Source organism: Typopeltis vanoorti, chromosome 21 (genome assembly GCF_054136105.1).
Source record: "Typopeltis vanoorti isolate ZY-2024b chromosome 21, IOZ_Tvanoo_1.0, whole genome shotgun sequence".
NCBI classification, from domain to species: Eukaryota; Metazoa; Arthropoda; class Arachnida; order Uropygi; family Thelyphonidae; genus Typopeltis; species Typopeltis vanoorti.
In genome coordinates, this window is record NC_143569.1 from 17,838,914 (window position 1) to 17,860,484 (window position 21,571).

General features: G+C 36.2%; 1 protein-coding gene across 3 annotated transcripts in view; it reads right to left on the reverse strand.

Moving 5' to 3' along the window:
* Window positions 1–21,571, reverse strand: part of LOC150094654 (NPC intracellular cholesterol transporter 1-like) — a 56,490-nt gene that overhangs the window by 14,403 nt on the left and 20,516 nt on the right. The window contains exons 1-2 of one of the 3 annotated variants that reach the window (XM_090411058.1): window positions 11,956–11,979; window positions 3,844–3,988 (exon numbers count right to left, since the gene is read on the reverse strand). In XM_090411058.1, the coding sequence (XP_090267184.1) occupies window positions 3,844–3,988; window positions 11,956–11,964 (154 nt within the window). In that variant the 5' untranslated portion in view covers window positions 11,965–11,979. Of the gene's footprint in view, window positions 1–3,843; window positions 3,989–10,816; window positions 11,825–11,955; window positions 11,980–21,571 lie in introns of those variants that run through there. The other 2 variants (XM_090411056.1, XM_090411057.1) reach the window with 2 other exon arrangements.

The following is a 21,571-nucleotide window of genomic DNA, read 5'->3' on the forward strand; positions in this document are numbered from 1 at the left end:
CGGAAGCCATTCGCCACAGAGGATGGTAATTCTCTAGAAAGTAAAGCTGGTTATGAGATTATAGAGAAAGGTAGATTAAAGGAATAATGATTTGGAGAACAATGCTAGACCTGATTATATGGTCTGGAAATGTCAATAACAATATCACAAGCTTCTTCAAACGTTGCATGACGAGTATCTACCCGCAATGCAAATCTGGCGTGAACTTAAATTGGCAGAATCCATACTGGTGGTCACTGATTAACTTCTGGGTCCTAGTGAAGAAGTCGACTGTGGATGACTCACTTCGTTGTGTTAAAAAGGAATTAAGTGAGAAGGAATAGATCAGTGGTTATTGCAAACTTTAAACCTTTATTGGAATGCATTCTTGCGCCCATATATTGGGACAGATGCCAGTTAAGTATAACAGTGTACACATACCGACCGCTGAATTAGAAACCTTTATGCAAATATACGTAAACATCATTTACGCAGCATGTGGTGGTCGCATGCGTCACTACATGTTCTACGCAAACTATTTATGAGTGCTACTGGTCAGTAATCATCAACAGTGTGGATCGATAACGGGCTTATTGTGAGTGCCCATCTGGCTGTAGCACGAATTTGAAAACAGCAGAGCTGACTGCTTTTTCAAAAGGTGAGATATCTCGGGTGTTTAGTCAGTGGAAAAATAACCTACATTGCTTGTCTAAGAAGCGTAACTGTGGTTTTAAGATAGTCTATCAGGAACGTGATCGCCCTGGGAAAGATGTACAGACAAACAGAACTACTCTCTGCAGAAATTGACCAAAGCATTTAATGAAAGCTATCCCGACCCATACCCACCGAACTATGCACAGAGAATTGAATAGGATCTGTTGGCAGTCGCATGCCTATACGGAAGACACTGATTTCTGCGAAAAACCGAAAAGTTCATCTATGGTGGTGTCAAAAACACAGTGACCGGACACTGGAAAAAGCCATGTGGCTCAACAAGTCACGGTACATCTTGTTCTATACCGACAGTAGGCAGAGAGTTTGGCGGCTTCCCATGAAGCAATGAACCCAGGTTACCTTGTAAGCACAACTCAAGATTCTGGAAGTGGTGTCATGGTGTGGGGACATGTTCTGTTGATACTGTATGGAATAGCTCCCCTGATATTGATGGAAGGTTGGATGTCCAACGAATATCAGAACCTTGTTGCCGATCAAGTGCATCCTTCAATGTTGACTTGTTGGAATAACTATTCAGCAGGAATTCAGTGAGCATGACAGCACCTTCCACGATCTTCTATGACCACTACAAATCCCGGATCCGAACCCCTGGAGATTGCATGGGACATGTCAGAAAAGCAGATCCGGAAGCAAAATTCTCTTCCGTCAAATATAAGCCAAAGTCAAATTAAAGAGCTGCTTGGTGAACGCCTGTTTGTTGTAAACGTAGATGCAATCCATGGCAAACCGCATATGTGTTGTAATTCAGGCTAAAGGATGTCCAACACGGTATTAAATAAAAGTTTCTAATTCAGTGGCTAGTATATGAGAAGCAGTATGGGTCACTTGTTAATTCTTGAGCACACTTTTTATTACCATTAACATTAGAAGACCATTTTATGTAAGCTATTTATGATTCTTCTCAACCTTTTGGTGTAACATCACGGATTATGGATTCGTACAAAAATCACAAGTTTCCCCTTGTGGCGATGAATCATACAGGCTGTAATTTGGACATTCAAAGTGTGCAGTATTTTCTCAGGTTGATACTTAAAGTTCATTCAGGAACGGGATGGGTCACGATGTCTGTAAGTTTTGATGTCCATAGTTTAGTTTTGTGTTTATTCCGGGATTGTTGGTAAAAAGGGTTTGGAAATGACTTTTTTTATGTGGGATATGTAGTGTTGTTTGCAATGATTTTGTATTTTATTTATTTATTAGGGAGTTTTTTTTTAACCCAGTTACTTTATCTTTGTTATTCTCTGCATGGTTAGAGTGGTAAAATAGTATGTGTAATTATTATAAATAATAAGTTCTGAAAAAATGTCAAGTTTTGTAAAATGTCAGATTAATTTTTTCACTACAACATTCTATAAAATCGCCAGATATTTTTGTTAGGTCTCCGATTATATGAATTCTATTCTCATTAACTCTTCCCGATGTAGTAATTGACAAAAAAAGATTTTTTTTAAATTCGATTTTTATGGCGCCAAGACATCCAAGGCATACTTCACCAGGACACAGGTCACAGCAGTATATATAGTAACTGGTCAGTAGGACAATCATAAACATCCATGCCCTTGGCGGGATTCGAACTTGCACTCGGCCAACCAAGCCGACGCCAAAAAAATTAATTTTGGTGATTTAGTTATGCAAACACAATAATTTAGATAGGCAATAAATTAAAAAAAATCGAAAATGTTGCACAGTTATGAATAATAATAATAATAATATATATATATACCGGTGGAGACTGAACTGTTCACTCAGCCTACAAAAGTTATATAGGATTCAAATGGCCTCGTCCATTCTCTGTAAGGCAATAAAAGGCGTTAACTGATGATTTCATTTATCGTATGGGGTTCCCTTTTAATAAGGATATATTTAATATATTTCTATATATATATTTTTATATATATATATATAAAATACTTTCTATATATATATAGAAAGTATTTTACCTTGGGTATAATAAATGTTAAAAAATACCAAGTAATTTTAAACCTGGTTTTACTCCATTTCCCAAGTAAGCAAACAGACAAACAAGTCAAGTTTGCGCCTGCAAGTGATGCAAGTCTAGCTGATCCTACAGGTAGTGCAAGACCAAGGCAACTCGTGGTAAAGGTGGCATAACATTTATTATACCCAAGGTAAAATACTTTCTACATTTATATCTCCTCCAGAGATTTTTATTTAATAAGGTTAAAACACCTTATGGTAACTTGTTCTGGTAAAATACTTATAAGCTCTGTATTACTAAATCTTGGTATTTCTAGCCTGGCTCCCACTGATGAGACCTCAATAAAGGTCGAAACCGGTCTGGGTAGTGGCCCCTTGCCTTTAATACAAAACAGCATACATCTCCTCCTTGGAGATGTGTTTTGGCATTAAGGGTAAATATTAAGATTAGCGATCAGAGCTTATTTTACTTTTACCAGGAGTTGCCTTGGTCTTGCACTACCTGTAGGATCAGCTAGACTTGCATCACTTGCAGGCACAAACTTGACTTGTTTGTCTGTTACTTAGGAAATGGAGTAAAACCAGGTTTAAAATTATTTGGTATTTTTTAACATATATATATATAATTATGACTGTAAACCCGTGTGTGTGTTCGAGGTGTCGGTTTACTTATCAGGAATGAAATATCCGAGTTTCCAGGTGAAAAAACTCTCTACCTCTATATGAGACCAGTTAACTCACCTTTAGCCGAAAGAGACCAGATAAAGATTCCTCGCGTCAGAGACGTGAATTGAATTCAGGTCTTTCCAACCAAAGGACTTTGTCTATACCGACTGAGCTACGGATGCTCCGATGATGATGATGATGATATTATCATGCATTATAAAATATATACAGGGCCATTCCAATGGATTAAATAAATGCTGAAAGGAGTATCTAATTCGTTCGAATTTCACTCAGGCGTGGATTTTTGTGAAAGCATTCAGGTGGAGTGTGATGTTCATCGTCTGGTGGGAGACCGCTACCTCCTTGCTTATTGCAGGCTTGAAGTGGTTTAAAAATCTTCCACGATTGTTGTCTAGAATAGGCTTTCTGAATTATCTATGTTATTCTACTCCTACCGTTACAAGTGTGATAGGTTTTCCAACCTTTCATAATGGAATTGGCATAACATTAAAAAAAAATACTCACCGTTGTCGACATCAGGACACAAATCTCTGAAAAGTTTGAGTTCATTTTCTCCTACTAATGGTTTTGGAGGACCGTCGTACGTACATGCAACAGCACGTTTTGGTGGTCTCGCACACAGTTCATATGTTGTGCAATGGCCTTCTTTCTACAACAGATAAAAAAAAAAGTACATGATATCGGTACGTACCTATAAGTCAAATAAATTACTTCACAATACCAAAACTTTGAATATCTTTTAGCTCCGAGTATAAATCAATGTTTTAGTATAACTAATTAAATATACTGTAACACAAATCTAAGTTTTGAGCTTGGATTTACACTACAGAATGGATTCCCTCTGTGGAACATCTAAGAGATAGATTCATTCCACAAATGAGTCCATTCTGTTTTTCACAGAATGGATTCACTCAGTGGAGTACATTACTTTGCATTAGAAACACCTACTTAATAACGCGTTGGTCCAATCTCTGTGCAATCACAGCTCGCAGACGCCTAGGAACATCCATTCTCCATGCGTAACTCAACCCATGTCCGCTGCAGTAATTCGGTCAGTTCACGCTCATTCCGTGGGGATCAGCAGCTCTCACACCCATTTCTAGCATTTCCCACTCATGGGGAGTTTGGGGAAAAAGGCAATGTGGTGAATTCGTTGTCGTGTTCCTCCAACCACTCGGTAGTTGTACCAGCCCGATGACAAGGTGCATTGTCCTGTTGAAAGATGGCACGGTGGTCGGGGAAGACCTCCTGCAGATGTAGATGGACATGGTCGGATAACAGGTCCTTGTAGCGATCACCATTCAGTGTTTGTAGCACGAAAACCAAACGGACTTAGAACGTGCTAAGGAAAAGCTCCCTAGACCATGACATCACTTCCACTGGCCTGTTGAACCCTAGCTGTGCAACCAGAGGATAGTGCTTCATGCCGTTTATGCCAAATGCGAACTCGGCCCTCAATGAACCCTCAACATTGAGGGTCCATTGCCCATGTTCCTTGGCCAATACAAGGCGTTGTCTTCATGGGTACTTTGTTGGTCTGTAGCTGTGGAATCCCAAGCGAAGCAATGTACGACGTATGGTGCATGGGGAAATGGGTCGAACCGCACTGCTTTTGTACTGGTAGGTGAGCTATGCAACTGTTGCACGTCGTTGCTGACATACCAATCGTGACACCCGACGCTCATCTCTGTCATGCCGTCAGAACGTAGGACATTCGGTTGGTGAAAAAAGATTATCAACCCTACGATCAACCATGCGTGGCTGACCAATGTGAGTCCTTCTTCTGGATGTCTGTTCATGGCAATCCAGTCCTGGTATACCCTTGATACAGTGGTATCCGAGCAACCAACAAGTGCGGCTGTTTCCCAACTACTGGCACCTGCCTTCCGGGACCACAACTATCTTCCCGCGGTCAAATTGGCTTACGTCGCCACGTTTCCCCATTACTGGCAAACGTTTACTGATTACGTACAGAGAATAAATGCCTATTAGAGCCACTGGTGATGATAAAATGCTTTGATTTCGTGAAAAATGAGATACAGGGTGTTCGGGATAAATTTGACATATTTATAATTAATTATATTTTTCCGTAAGTTACATGTATTAACACACACTTCTCTTCATTTAAAAGTTTGGACCCTTCTTCATTCATATACAAGATGTCAGAAAGGATGGATAGTTGGAACCCACCTGAATCATGGAAGAGAATAACTTGTATCATGATGATTCGTGCCCGCCATCAAAATAAGGATATTACGACTGCTGCCCAATGCTCCCTGAATACAGTAAAAACAATCAGGCATGAACTAGAGACTTGCAATGGTGACTACGAGGATGTAGCAAGAAGAAAGATCCCTAGCAGACGATCTGATTGCGTTCGTACAGCAGAATTCCTCGCAAATCTGCAGGAACAGGTGTTGAAGAACCCTGGCATTGGAATTCGGGCTTTGTTCGTGGAGTTGCTAACTGTAGTCAAGCCCTGGATAACAAGGGTAGCCAATGGTAGGCCGTATGTATGGCAGCAGGATTCGGCCCCTTGCCACACCTCTGGGAAAAGTCAAAAATGGTTGTCTGAAAATTTCTACGACTTCACCAGTCCAAATGTTTGGCCTCCAAACTCCCCAGACCTTAACCCCATGGATTATTTTGTATGAAAGACACCAATCGCACTTCCAGTAATACAAAAGCCCAGTTAATGGATAAAATTAAAACAGTTTTTGCGGCCCTTCCCAGGGAGACTGTAGCATCAGCTTGTTCGAGGTTCCGAAGCAGAATTGAAGCTGTGATCGATGCTAATGGTGGTTATTTTGAGTAAATCTTGTTGATAGTATTGTAATTAACTCTGCCTGTAATGTTTTTTTGTCAATTCATTAAATTTAATAGATACAAAGAAGATTTTCTTTTTCCTTACGAAACTGTCAAATTTATCCCGAACACCCTGTACGTAGTCAGTCACCTCTTAGGACTATCCTATGTAAGGAAACGCTACGACGGTTCTATCATGTCGTCAGAACGCAGGACATTGTTGGTGAAAAAATATTATATTAAGTGACCTAGAAGACATTAGGAAAAGAGGAAAACCTCGAATGAGATGGATTGACAATATCAAACAAGACCTAAACAGAACTGACATTCAGTGGCACACAGCAGCAGTGTATGTTCAGGATGCAGATATCTGGAGCATGAAAGTATTCAATCTAGTCAAACCTTCATGGCTGTTAGTTGTTAAGAAACTTTTATGTATGAATGTATGTAAGTAATTTCAAGCACAGTTTTTAGCGGGCTTTGATACCCAGATTCTATTCTCTTGCTTAAATCCGTATCATTCAAATCCGGATTAAAGCAAGTGGTACTTGCTTTAATCCGTACAAGTGTAAGTGAACTATAGTATTTCATTGCCAATTCAACAAAAGAAAAACTGTTTGTAATGTTATTTTGAGTGTAAAATGTATTTAATTTTGGTGCGCCTGTTTATCGTATTCAGTAGGTCGATGCATTATGTGTTCTTCGTTTACAGCCTAGATTAAAATTCTGTCTAGGACTTTTATAAAGACTTCTCAGCTGAGAGCAGTTATCCCTAATTCCAGTCATTTCCTACTTAGGCAAAGTTTTCTTTACAAGGAGATTGGATATTATCCAATGCTAACTTCGGGTAACAGTCTTCTTGAGGTCAGAATATTTCTATCAACAGTACCAAAAAGCGAAAAAAGTCCTCTAACACCTATTATTCCCAAAGAAAGTTAGATAAAACTCCTTGCCCTAACTTTTTTTTGAAGATCGGTAGGTAGCCAGACTCTACCTTTCAGTCATCACTTATAGTGATCTCGATACTATCCGTGACTCAAGGCTTCTTTCACAGAAAAATTAGGGTGACAAGCGTGCCATCATCTCGTGGTCCTAAATCCAACCGGTATATTTTATATCTTAGAGTGTAAGCGAGGAAAAAGGTACACGAGATACGGAACATGGAACATTAAAAGAAAACGAATTAATAGATTAATTTAAAAAATCAATTGGATCTGCTAGCAGTCACAGAAACAAAAAAGAAAGGTCAAGGTTGCCAGGAAATGAAAGATGGACATATACTTTTCTATTCAGGGATAAACCCAAGAGAATGGGGAATACAAGGGGTAGCTTGCATAATTAAACCAGATCTCAAAGAATATATTACTAAATGGCAACTAATAAATGAAAGATTGTTGACAATCACTATAGATTTTAAATCAGATAACCAAGTATTAACTGTGATTGTTGCATATAGCCCAAATGATAATGCTAATAAAGAAATTAAAGATGAATTCTTTGAACTCCTACAAAAAATAATTGAAGTTCAAGGGCATATTATACTACTAGGAGACCTTAATGGCTGGGTAGGGAATCAAGTAGATGAGGAAACAAAACAAGTGTTGGGATCACAAGGAGAAATAACCCTGAATAATAACGGAGAAAGAATAATAAATCTTTGCCTTACAAATAATTTAGTAATAGCGAATACTATGTTCAAGCATAAAAAAATCCATAAGTTTACCAGGGAGGAGCCCAGTAGAAATGAAAAATCTATAATTGGCTCCATCATAAGCAGATCGTACTGGAAGTATACAAAAAATGCAAGAGTCTACAGAGGTCCTGAAATAGGCAGTGACCACTACTTATTAGTATTGGAAACAATCCATAAAATAAAAGTTGAAAATGTAGAAAAAGTAGCAAGGAAATAAATGTTAAGATAAAGAACTACAAACTAAAGAAAGAAGAAACAGCCATTGAGTATAAAAGTAAAATAGAAGATGAAAGAAATAGAAAAAGAGATATATGAAGACCAAGATGTCGAAAGCTATGGTACAGGTTCAAAACACTTCTTCTAGAAACAAGCAAAGAAATTTGTGGTGTATCCTTAAATAATAAACAGAAGAAACATAAAACACCCTGGTGGACTGAAGAACTAAAAGAAGAAATTAAAAATAAAAAGCAATTGTGGAAGAGATATATAACATCAAAGCTATAGGTTGATAGAGAAGCATACAACAACCAAAGAAATAAAGTTAAAATCTTAGTGAAAGAAGAGAAAAGAAAATGCTGGGAAGACTTCGGACATACTTTAGAACAAAATTTTAAAGGAAACCAAAAACTCTTCTATAATGTGTTAAGAAGAATGAGGTCAGAGAAAGAATGCCCCATAAAGTTTATCAAAAATAAGGATGGAAAGTTACTCACAAATTCCGAAGACATTATGGAAAGATGGAAACAGTACTTCCAAGAATTATTGGAAGATGCTGGACATGGAAAAAATAGAACCCTAAGAGCAAGACATGCAAGCAAAAGATCAAAGTGAGGAAATTCATGCAAATGAACTGTTAGCAGCAATAAATAAAATAAAACTGGGCAAATCAGCAGGTCATGACCAAATAACACCAGAAATGGTAAAGAATTTAGGAACGAAAGCCATAAATTTCTATATTCAATTTCACCTATTCAATATCATATGGAAAAACAAAAGTATTCCCAAAGACTAGGAAATAGCAATAATAATCCCTATATTTAAGAAAGGAGACAACCGTAAATGTGAAAACCATAGAGGAATTCCGCTTTTAAGCGTTCCAGGAAAATTATATGCCCGTATTTTAGAAGAGAGGCTCAGGAACCAAATAGAGGATACACTGGATGAAATGCAATATGGCTTTCGAAAAAATAGACGCACGCAGGATATTATCTTTAGTCTTAGACAAATATCAGAGAAAACATTGGAATATGGAAAAGAACTACAGGCATGTTTTATAGATTTCGAAAAGGCCTTTGACAGAGTTCCCAGACACTTAATATGGCAAACATTAAAGAAAAACAAGATACAAGATAACTTAATAGCAGCCATACCGCCTCTACAAAAGTAACAGATATTATGTAAGAACCTGTAATAATAGATGAAAAGAATGTGAAACAAATGTAGGATGAGACAAGGCCGTATCCTCAGCCCTCTTCTCTTCATCATAGTAATGGATGAAATTTTAAAGGCATGCCACACACACACACACACACACACACACACAAAAAAAAAAAAAAAAATTCCACCTAGGATACAGGAAACTGAAAGAAACCAGGATTTCACACATGGCTTTTGCAGATGATGTAGTGATTCTAGCAAATACAGCTGAAGATCTGCAGTGCAACATCAACATTTGGTATGAAGAAACAAAGAAAAGAAATATGACCATAAATATAAATAAAACTAAAATGATGATCATATCTAGAAACCAACCAAAACACATAAAAAAAATAGAGAACCATCAACTGGAACAAGTCCACTCCTTTAAATACTTGGGATCATATATACAAGAGGATGGTAGACTAGACACAGAAATTAAGCAGGATAATCGGGGGAACAAAGCTATTCTATGCAATGAAAGGCCCACTCCTAGATAAGAAAGAAGTCACCCAGAATACCAAAATGGCAGTATACCGTTCAGTGTTTCTACCAACATTAACATACAGTTGCGAGTCTTGGTGTTTAACAAAAGGAAACACAAATAAACTACAAACAATTGAAATGAAATATCTTAGGAAAGTTGCACAAAAAACAAGACTAGACCGAATAAGAAATCAAACTATAAGAGATAGCCTTCAAGTTGCACCTCTGAACCAATTCATAACACAAGTCTAAATGAGGTGGTTTGGGCATCTTAATCGAATGGAAGAAGGAAGAATAACAAAAACTGTATACGAAAGCCAGAAAATAGGAAAAAGAAACATAGGCAGACCCAGGAAAGGTTGGCAAAAGGAAATTAAAGAAAAATTGGAAAAGAAGGGAATTAACTGGAAAGAAGCAAAACAACAAGCCTTGGACAGACGGCATGGAAATCTCTTTGGCAAAATCTCGACGCTTAAAAGCACAAGAGATCATAGACGAAGAAGAACAAGAAGAGTGTAGAGTGCGAGTTCTACTATCGATTTTTTTTCTTTTTTTTCCCGCACTTTGTGGTTAAAAACTCCATTTTCGGAAGAGAAACCCTACATGCATGTGACAGATATACTAATTCGGGAACAGGTCGAAGAATAATCTAGAAAAAGTTTCTTTGGTCGGCGACTAGATTACTTACTGTATAATGGTCTTTTTTTTTTTTTTTTGGCAGTCTGGCGCTATGAATGCAAACGCTGTTTCTACAGGGCCACCCAGGCACTCACTTGAAAGCGTTGTCACCACTATTTCCCAAATATATATATATATATATATATATATATTAACCAGCTTTCGCGCTTCATTTACAAGAAATTTTCACAAGTAGAGGGGAGGAGGAAGGATACTGATGTTTATAGCATCGCCCACATTAACTATAAGGCTATTTTTGAGGCGAATAAACGAGTTTCTTCACTGGATTCACTATTAATAACGAATAGCGTGGCATTAAATAAGCATAATGCAATACATAATATTTTCAAATAGTTAACAATTATTTCGATATTAGGTTTATGGAAATGTAGTACCCACTTGGAATGGAATGGTTTTTGACAATCCAAAGAGCACACAGAGTGATAATCCAGTGACAGCAATAGACTGCATTAGGGGCGTCATCTTTAGTCTTTAAGTAGCTTCAAATGACAGCACTGCTATTTTGAAAACTTGAATATATACTACTCATCAGGAAGCAAATTAATGATAATTATTTAGGGGGGGGGGAGAGAATGGCATCAGTATTTAGTTACTTCCTCGCTTCGGTGGGAGACAGCAGATGGAGATAACTCCTATCGCTGTACCGTACATGACTCTTGTAATATAAAATTCGACGTCAGTCGAATCTTACAGTAAAAGAATCATATATGGTATTTTTATTTATTTATTTATTTACATTTGTGCACTCAAACTTGAAAATATCGAATAATTAGAGAAGGGGGGGGGCAGGAGAAATAGCACAGTAACAACAAGTAGCGTAACTAGGCTTTTGGCGCGCTTCGAAAATTCATAATATTTTTTTTAAACTAGTGCCTTTGACAACTAATGTCACAGCGTACCTAGGCCTCTGACTGTAAAGCATGGGACTATTGTGCTGCTATAATTCTTATTAAAATAATAAGAATTATAGCAGCATAATTCGGGATGAAAAACCTCACATAAACTGGGGAAAAACCCTGTTGTCCACGCCGAAGACTGGCTAACTTGGCTACGGCTGAGGAAAATCCTTAAGCTCCTCATGTCGTCGACCCCTGGCATATGGTTGGAAGCACATAGCCACTAGGCTAACCGCGCGGACATTTAGTGACTGGAACAGAGCCTATAAAAAGCGTGTACCTCCTGGTACTCAGACACCATATCACATGTAGCATAAAAAATGTTTACATATGTACTTTATTAGTTACAAATAATACACACGTACTCTAAAGTTTTAAGTAAAAATTATTTATTAAATTATTGAAAATTAGCAAAGTATAATATAATCTAGATATATATTTTTAATCTTTGCCTTCATGATTTGAGTAAGACTTCATCAGATGATGTGATTCGAGCCTTCTCTTTTACGCATTACCACAAAAAATTGTTTTCACAACTATTTATTATAAAAAATTTAATTAATATATATATATATATATATATATATATATATATATATATATATATATATATATAGTTACCTCTTCCATCTAGTTATAAGTCCGAAAGCCATATTTTTGAAGGGATAGGCAGATAAGAGAATATGCATAAAAAGTTCGTTTACTTTAAACATAAAATATTTAAATAAAAGTCGGTGTACAAGAATCTTTTTTTCTGCAAATAAAATTATCTAACTTTAGAAAGCTTTTTTTTTCACTTGGTTATAAATTAAATTAACCTTGCCAAGAAATTCTATTTTTGTTTAATCCTTCATGGGATACTAAGGCAATTAATGTGAAGTCATTAGCTTCTGTGTACAAGTAACCTAGTCTTGAAGATAAATTACGCACACACACTGTACGCTTACACTTGGTTAAGGGATTAAACAAAAATATAATTTCTTCGCAAGTTTAATTTAAAATGATCTAATCTTTAGCCATTCTCTGCATAGTACTAATGTACTATAGATTATGATATTTTGTGGGTATGATTCACATAAAACATAAAATCAATTTATAAGTATTAAACAATGTGTTCAGAAATGCCTTTCATTTTTCACATTACTATGAAATAGACTTCGCCAATGTCATCGACGATTTTGCTAACGAAAAGCAAGAAAAATAGCATTTTAGAATTGTACATGTTTTTGGTCATAAAGTGTTACAAAATAAAGAATTATTGTTACATAGATCATATATTTATAACGTAGTTAAGGTCTTACAAATTGCCTACCGGTTTCGCTAGTAACTGACTAGCTTTCTCAAGGCTTGCATAGTACAAAAAAAGGTAAATGCAAAAAATTTTTAAAAAATACAAAGAACCGTTAGTACCTGTTAGGTAGCTAGGGTGACACGTTCGCGTGACATAACTACTCAGCATCATGAACACGCGTTACATGCAAACGCGTAATATGATTATTTGCGTACTGTAGCTCTGTTGAACTGAGGGAGTTAATTAGATTTTTCCAGGATGGCCCCTTGATTTCTGTTTAGGTTACTTCCCGTACGTAGTACAACTGCAGCTTCTTTAAATACTCGATGTCTGTAATCCTCGTCTACGTAGGGCATGGAGCTGTTATTCCCGTCTATAGTGTGGTTCGAAGTTGAAAAGTGATGCGCCAATCCTGAGGTGATCATTCTGTTGTGATTAACATCGCCTACATGTTCTTTCTGTCTTATTTCCAGGCTTCTCGAAGTCTGTCCAATGTAGGAAAGACTGCACGTGCATGGAATATTATACACACCTGGATATTTATAAAATGGCACACTGTCTTTAGGAGATCTTAGGATCTGTCTTATGCTATTTGTTGGTTTAAATACAACCCTGATGTTATGTCTTTAATAATCTTGCAATTTTTGTGGAAGTTGAACCTATAAAGGGGATGACTGCTGTTGAAATTTGCTGGGCGACTGTTCTTTCTTGTTGGTTATCTTTGTATAGAAATTTGTTGATGATGTGTCTAGGATAACCATTTTTTGATAGAGTTGTAGCTATTTGAGACAGTTCTGTTTGAACTTCTTCCTCGTCAGAGATAAATTTTCTAGCTCGATTTCTTAGCATGTGGATGATGCTGTGTTTCTGTGACCTATGATGGTTAGAAGAGTAATGTAGATATCTTCCAGTGTCCGTTGATTTTTTGTAAATCGACAGTTTGATACTGTCTTCTTGTCTTTTTACTAGTAAGTCCAAGAAGTGTAGCTGTTCGTTATTTTCTACTTCTAGAGTAAATTTTATTTTATTGTGGAGTGCATTGATTCTGTTAACAAACATATGTAGGCTTTCTAAGTTGTCTTTCCATATGATGAAGATGTCATCCACATATCTCCACCATATTGTAAGACCTTAACTATGTTATAAATATATGGTCTATGTAACAATAAGTCTTTATTTTGTAGCATTTTAGAATGTTGAAATTAAAGTTTTACTTCAAAAATAAACATAAGTCTTTTCATTTATTTCCCTATACGTCGTTTTGACTTTTTGTAGTATTTTTGATGTGTATTGAGAGGGACGGCAAACTCAGGGACCGACCCAGGTGGCAAAAGCTCTAGCTACACCACTGGTCCCAGGCCTGTTTCCAAAAATGTGAACACCGTCTAAACCATTGTATAAATGCACAAGGGGACTACTTCGAAGGCGACAGTACCACTAATATATAGTTCCGAACGTTTTTTTTTTTCCACAGGCGCATTCCGGGAATTAAATTGTCACACCTTGTGACAGTTTAATTCCCGTGATAGGTGTCACACCTATCAATGCTGAAGGCAGCACTAGTGTGTTCAGCATTGATATTTAGGATGTTTAGTGTCCCCGAAATTTGTAGGACATTCTGTTGCAAATAGCATTCTACCACCTGCACAGGCGATGGTATTTCATGATGTGAAAATGAAACTGATAATTATAAATCAATAGTCATTTTTAGTACAAATTACGCCACTCCATTTATATCTTGCATTGCTAGACCTTTCTATACGTCGTTATCCGAGCTTGTATTGGCATCTTACGTTCATATGGTCAGGTGTTCCCCCTTAAGATATAGTGAATGTACAACTATTAAAAATAACTCGCCAAAGATAAATACGTATATGGGACACGGTCAAGTAGACGACGGCGACTGTCAACTGGGCGATGGTCAAGTGGGCGACAAAATACTAGATCAAATATGCAATGCTATTCTATTGATCTACTACCCGGTAAATTTAAATAATTTTTTTTAAGAAACGAGTTAAAAAACGGTATAAACATAAAATTTGAAAAATCTTGCTTATAATTAAGTTTGTTTTTATTGTGTAAAATTACAAAATTGTATAGAAGTTATATTGAAATTTCCCATAAAAAATGAATCAGCTAGTTAGTAAATATTTTCGTTTATATCATAATGATTATATTAATTTTTGGTCGTGAAAGTCATGCAATGGAGCCAAAGCATGAATGAATTATTTGTGAATGGCACATTTTTACTTTCTCCCCCTCTTTTTGCTCATATTTTTGTTATTTTAGCTAGAAAGGATGGAGGTTCTGTTTTCCCCGTTTTGTATTATTTACTATATACCTAGTTAGACTCTTGAAACATAAACAAAATTATTTTATATGATACATGAAATGTGGCCATTACTAAATCCCGAAAATATAAATGTTGATTATGAAATTGCCATTCATCAAGCTTTAAGTATAATATTTCCGCAAGCTAACATAAATGGTTGCTTTTTTCATCTCGTACAAAATCTTCGTAAGCATTTAGCTTCATGCAAACTTTTAACCAGATACAATTCTGATGCGCAATGCTTTAAATTCAAAAATGATCACTTCACTTGCTTTCGTTCCAGAACAAGATATTATTTACGCTATTTCTGAACTTGAGAATCATTTATCCAATGAATTTGAACCAATTTTAGAATGGTTTACGAACACATACATAGGTCGTCTACGGAATAATAGAACCAGTGCTCCGCCGATTTTTCCCTCAAACGTTTGGTCTGTGTACCAAAGAACAATATATGGAAGCGATAGGACAAATAATTTTGCGGAAGCCCTTCATCCAAAATTGCAATTGAGTTTTGGCATCAACACAAGTCATCCAAATTTGTGGATTTTTATAAATGGACTACAAAAAATTCAAAAAACATATGAAGTTGATTATGAAAGAGCAGTAGCAGGTTTTCAACATCACCACAAACGTAGACGTTATGATGAAGCTGACCAAAGAATTTTGAAAAAAAAAAGTTATAAATTACGATAGAATATTTACGTGGTATTGCATATAACTATATGAATTAATAAATTTTAAATAAAAATTTTGTTTTGAACTTCATTTACTTTTTTTGTTTTAATGTATATATGTAACATGGGTAAATATGTTTGTTAATTACAAAATAATATTAATAAATGAATTAAAAATCTGTATTTTTTTCTTTATTTTAATATTGTGCAATAATACCTTTTCATTTTTAAATCATTATCTTTTTAACCACCCCTTTCTTAAATGATTCTACAAATTTTGATATATGATATAATTCTTTGAAAACGAATTCTTCCAAGGTAAATTTTTCGAATGATCCATTCTTCGAAAAAAACAAAATTTTTTAATTTATCGAAAATTATAGGCAATTCACGCAGGTAAGCTTAGATCAGATTAGGTCTGGATTATTTTTAATTATTTTTCAAATATAACTCATAGGTCTTAACCATATTATATATATATATTTTACCAATATTTACAAAAAAAAAAAATAAATAATAATAAAATAATCCGTCAAATCGTATGCCTGCAAAAATTTCTAAATTTCTGTCGCCCACCTGGCTATCGCCTCGTTGTCGATACGGACTTCAGTAAATATTAATATTTCTACAAAGAAAAGTACATCTTTTTCTTCTCCTTATGTGGCAGGGTCGGTGGCCTGCAGTGATCCACTACCTTTGCTTCATGTAAACCTAATTAATTCTATGTAGAATATATCAGAAACATCTCAGATATCAAATATCAGAAACAAAGGGATAGAGTTTGTTGCAACCTCAGATTGTAGGTATTAGTAAGACCTAACTATCAGAATCAGACATACTAACTGGTATCGAGTGTCAAGGGTAGAGTATTTTTAGGAAGGATACAGAGGATAGGAGAGGAGGGGGTATGCTGTTAATGATATCGGATGACTTGAATCCAGTTAGAGTTGAGTCCTATGATTGTAGTACTACTACTAATAATATTTCATGTGGCACTGAGTTTGAAGTTATGTGGTGTGAGGTGGAATCTAACAAGATCAATTACATAGTGGAGTGTTGTTACAGACTAGTGGATCGGTTGCTATTGATGAAATGCATTACCAAATAGAAAAGATAAGCATGAAAAGAGTAATCATAATGGGAGACTTTAATTATGCAAATATTGACTGGGCAGCAGTAGAATCTCATGAAAAGAATGAAAATGCAACTTCCTCAAGCAGCACGTGACAGAAGGAACTCGAGGTCAAAGAGTGTTAGATTTGATTATAGTGTCAGAGGATATTTCAGTTAAAGATGTAACTATTCTGCCTCCAGTTAGTGACAGTCATCATGTGGTTCCCACTTCGGAAGTGACTAAGTTTATGAATGTTCCATTCAGAAAGGGTTAAATGCTGAACTACAAAGCAGGAAATGATCAACTTAGAAGTATACTGAGTTCAGTGGAATGGGACCGGTTGCTGGATGGAAAGAATATCGATATCGTAAAAGAATACCGATATCGTAAATGATGCGATATCAGAGAATGTGTCCCGAGAGTTCGAAGAATAAATAGAGAAGGTGTCAAATGGATGTGTAATCTTATTAAGTAAGAAAAGGACGATGTGGAAGGAATACCGTTTGCATAAGGATGATTTCCGTTATGAAGGTTATAATCAGTAGGCTAGAATAGTTACAACTGTTGAACACAAAGCAAAGTCTTAGTATCAAAAGATATTGGCTCTGCGTGCTAAAGACAATCCAAAAGAATGTCTTTATTTCTTTTACTTGCAGCATTTCTATCGATATGCTGCAAGTAAAAGAAAGAATGAATATGAAAGAATAAATCTTATAAATCCAGATTGCATGAGGGTTACAAATGCATAAGAGGTTGTTTAATTAATGAGTGCCCATTTTGTTAAAAGCTATCAACCTGGTGAACGCAACATCGAGCTCACTATTACCTCTTCACTAGATGAAGAAACAAAAGTGTGAGGCCGAGGTTTTAGTTAGCTGTTTGCAAAAATTGAATAAAAATTCAGCAATAGGGACTGATGGAATATCAGCATATGTGCTAAGTGTGTTCAGCTGAACTGGCCATTCCTTTGACAAGGATGTTTAATATGAGTCTCAGAACAGGGAAGATTCTGCAGGAATGGAAGGAATGTATGGTAATTCCATTGTAGAAGGGTGGTGCAAAGACTGATGTATCCAACTATCGACCAATTAGTATCTCAGGAGTGGTGATGAAGATTTTGAAAAAATTGGTTAGAACTCGCATTCAGAAATGGGTTGACAGTGAATCTCTACTTTGCAATAACACCATGGGTTTACTAAGGGAAGGTCATGTTTTAGCAACTTGGTCACATTCTATAACAATGTTACTATTGTTATAGACAAGGAGAATGGATACACCATGATACTTTTGGATTTTGCTAAGGCTTTTGACAGAATACAGCATGATAGACTGTTGCATAAATTGGAGAAAATAGGTTTGGGTTATACAATATTAGCATGGATAAGAGAATGGCTGACTGACAGATATCAAAAAGTGGTATATGGTGGTTCTGAGTCATCAAAGGTTTAAGGTAAAAAGTGGTGTACCACAAGGATCAGTGCTTGCTGCAATGTTATTCAATTTGTACATTAATGATTTGCTGATGATGCAAAGATAGGTAGGGTAACCAGGAATACTGCTGATATGCAGTATTTGCAGAATGATTTGAATAGTTTGGAATTGTGGGCATGGGAAAATGGGTGTTAGTTCAATGTGAGTAAATGTTGTCATCCACTTCGCATGATTAGATATCAAATGTCGTATTATATTGGTGGGATTATGTTAGGGATCTTGGAGTGTTAATAGATAGGAAGTTGAAGTTTAGGGGCCATGTGGAAAAGATTGCAAATACAACTCAAAAGATAATTTCAATGCTGAAAAGAACATTCATATGTAAAGATAAGGATGTTATTTTGCCTCTTTACAAGACCTCACTTGGACTATTGTGTGCTGGTCTGCTCTCCTGGTTTCCGTTCTGATTCTGATATATTGGAGAGAGTACAAAGGAGAGTGTTAAAGATGATATCAAGATTGTGGAATACTGATTATGAAGACAGATTGAGAATTTATAGACTGCAGACACTAGCAAACAGGAGAAAGAAGGGTGATATGATTGAGACTTACAAACTTCTGAAAGGATACTGCCAGATTTCAATGATGGAATTTTTCATTTTATGGAGGGTGGGGAAAGAACGAGAGGGCATCCTTGGAAGCTGAGAATGAAGGCCACCAAGAAGGGTGTGAGGGCTAGGTTTTTCTCTCAGATGGTGGTGCATTATTGGAATGGATTGCCATTGGATGTTGTGAGTGCAAGCAGTGTGAATGAATTCAAGAATAAGTATGATAACTAGTGAGTAGTATGCTCACTAGCTATCATAGAATCTCCGACTCCCTGAAGGTCTCTCTTAATAATATCATTGAGGAATGAAAATCCTCCTTCCTCCATACGAAACGTGCTAACTTATCTTCGGTTGCAAAAACTCTTATAAAGGTTATTCACGTCCTAGATGGAATGAAAATCCAGATGACTGCAAACATAGGATTTCTATAATTTAGATCGATTCCTAGGCCATCATGCCCTATAGATGAAATCACATATGCGACCTATATAGGGTACCTCATATTTGGGAAAGTACTAATAACCATTTATCTCTATATGCACATAAGGTCTCCATGGCAGCTGTAACAATTACCCAGTTTCTTAGATACTTTTCATCATCACTTCATCTAAAATTTCTGCTATATCCTCGGGTGAAGGCACAGGATACGACTGCTGCATGATTATGCTTACATTTGACCAGCTTCGTACCAACAATTTTCCTACACATTAATTCGCTATTTATTATGACTCCAATATCAGTATTATGCATACTTTTTCATTTTAACAGAAATAATGAAGAAATCGATATAGATATGCAGTTAATCCTACTGATGGAAGAACTAAAATAAGAATTTGATTTCTATCAAAAAATCACGAAACACAAAAGGATTTTATGATATAAATAAGCATAGCAGAGTATTTACGTAACGAATTCCTCTAGAAATCCTTGATTTAAATCAAGGATTTCTAGAGTTTTTAAATTTGCAATAACAGGCAGGTCGGTCACGAAAGGCATGCAATGTATACATCTATATATATATATACACACACATACACTAGATTATACGAATTAAGGGGAGAGAGAAAAATCACGATAACTCCATAGACTGTACAATGAATATATATGCAATTTGGTAAAATGGTGTATTATGAGATTCGCATGTGAAAGAAACACCTGCAAAATTTTAAATGAAGTTTAATTTTTAAGTAACAAAGTTACTTAAAAAGTTATATAAAAATATGGTAAAACCGGCCTTGGTTTAGTTGCTTTGGCAGCAAACATTGATCTCCAGACCATTCTCAACTGGAGTGAAAATTATCTACTAATTTCAATACTATCAAAACACAATCCTCTTATTTCTTGGAAGAGAGTTCTTACCTCTCTCTCCCATTTATTTTTGATAGGTTCCGATATCCAGATAACATCCATTTTCTCTTCTTTGGTTGACTTTCACATCTAGTCTTATACTGCCATAAACACGTCAATGACATCCCTAGTCTCCAAAAAGCGGTTCTTTTTTTCTTTCAAAACACTGCTTCACTGATCCATAACTCATAAGACTTTATGAATCCGAAATCCACCCAAACTTAGAATACTGTTCTCACATTTGGGGTAAAACTGTCATATCCCTATTGAGAAAAACTTAATTGAGTACTGATCAACAATAGCAACATTAACTGGTCGCTAATATCCGTTTTTCTCTAATCATGCAACAACACGAGAGGCCATTGGTATACATATATAGAATGGATTCAATGAATTAAGGGGAGGAGAGAGAAAAATCATAACTCCAGACTGTATAATGAATATTTATGATTCGGTGAAAAGCTGTATTATATTATATGAGATGTGCATGTGAAAGAAACGCCAGCAGCATATTTTAAATTAAATTTAATTTTCAGTAACAAATGGGTACAGGAAGACAATGGCAAAAAAACAAGTAGTCAAAATGAAATTTCAGAATGCCTCAATAAGGAATGTGGACACCCCTCACAGCAATTCAGCATGCAAAATGATGTTTCATACTGTTTATAATTGTATTCAGGAGTACATTTGTAATAACAACCACTGCTCTGCTCCTGCAAGGCTCTCCAAGGTCCTTCATGGTTTTGGAAAGGCTATTGAGAGCAGCAACACAGCTACCTAGAGTGCCCCAAACGTGCTCAATAAAATTAAGGTAAGGAGACCTGGCTGGACAGTTCATAAGTACGATGGTCTCTTCTTATAATAGTCCACAAGATCGCTGAAATTGTTATTCGCCAAGAAAATTGAAATGATATTGCATTGATATATGAAAAGTAAATGCAGAGCAAGATAAATTTCACAAAATATAATTTTATTATGTATCTGTTTTAGTCCAGTGATTAGCTGAGTGGCTTCACAACCACTTACCTGGGGAAAGGAGTGTCCTGGGTTCGATTCCCGTCGCTGACATGAGGAGCTTAGGATCTTTCTCCGACATAGCCAAGTTAGCCGGTCTTTTTTGTAAATGCAGAGCAAGATAAATTTCACAAAATATAATTTTATTATGTATCTATGTTTTAGTCCAGTGATTAGCTGAGTGGCTGGTTGCTTCACACCATTTACCTGGGGAAAGGAGTGTCCTGGGTTCGATTCCCGTCTCTGACATGAGGAGCTTAGGATCTTTCTCCGACATAGCCAAGTTAGCTGGTCTTGGGTGAGGACTGCAGGGTTTTTCTCCCGTTTATATGGGATTTTTCTTCCCGTAAGCAGGCAAACCAGCCTTGAGAATATCAAGTTTTTACATAGGATACACTGGGAGGCATAGGTCAACCACCTTAT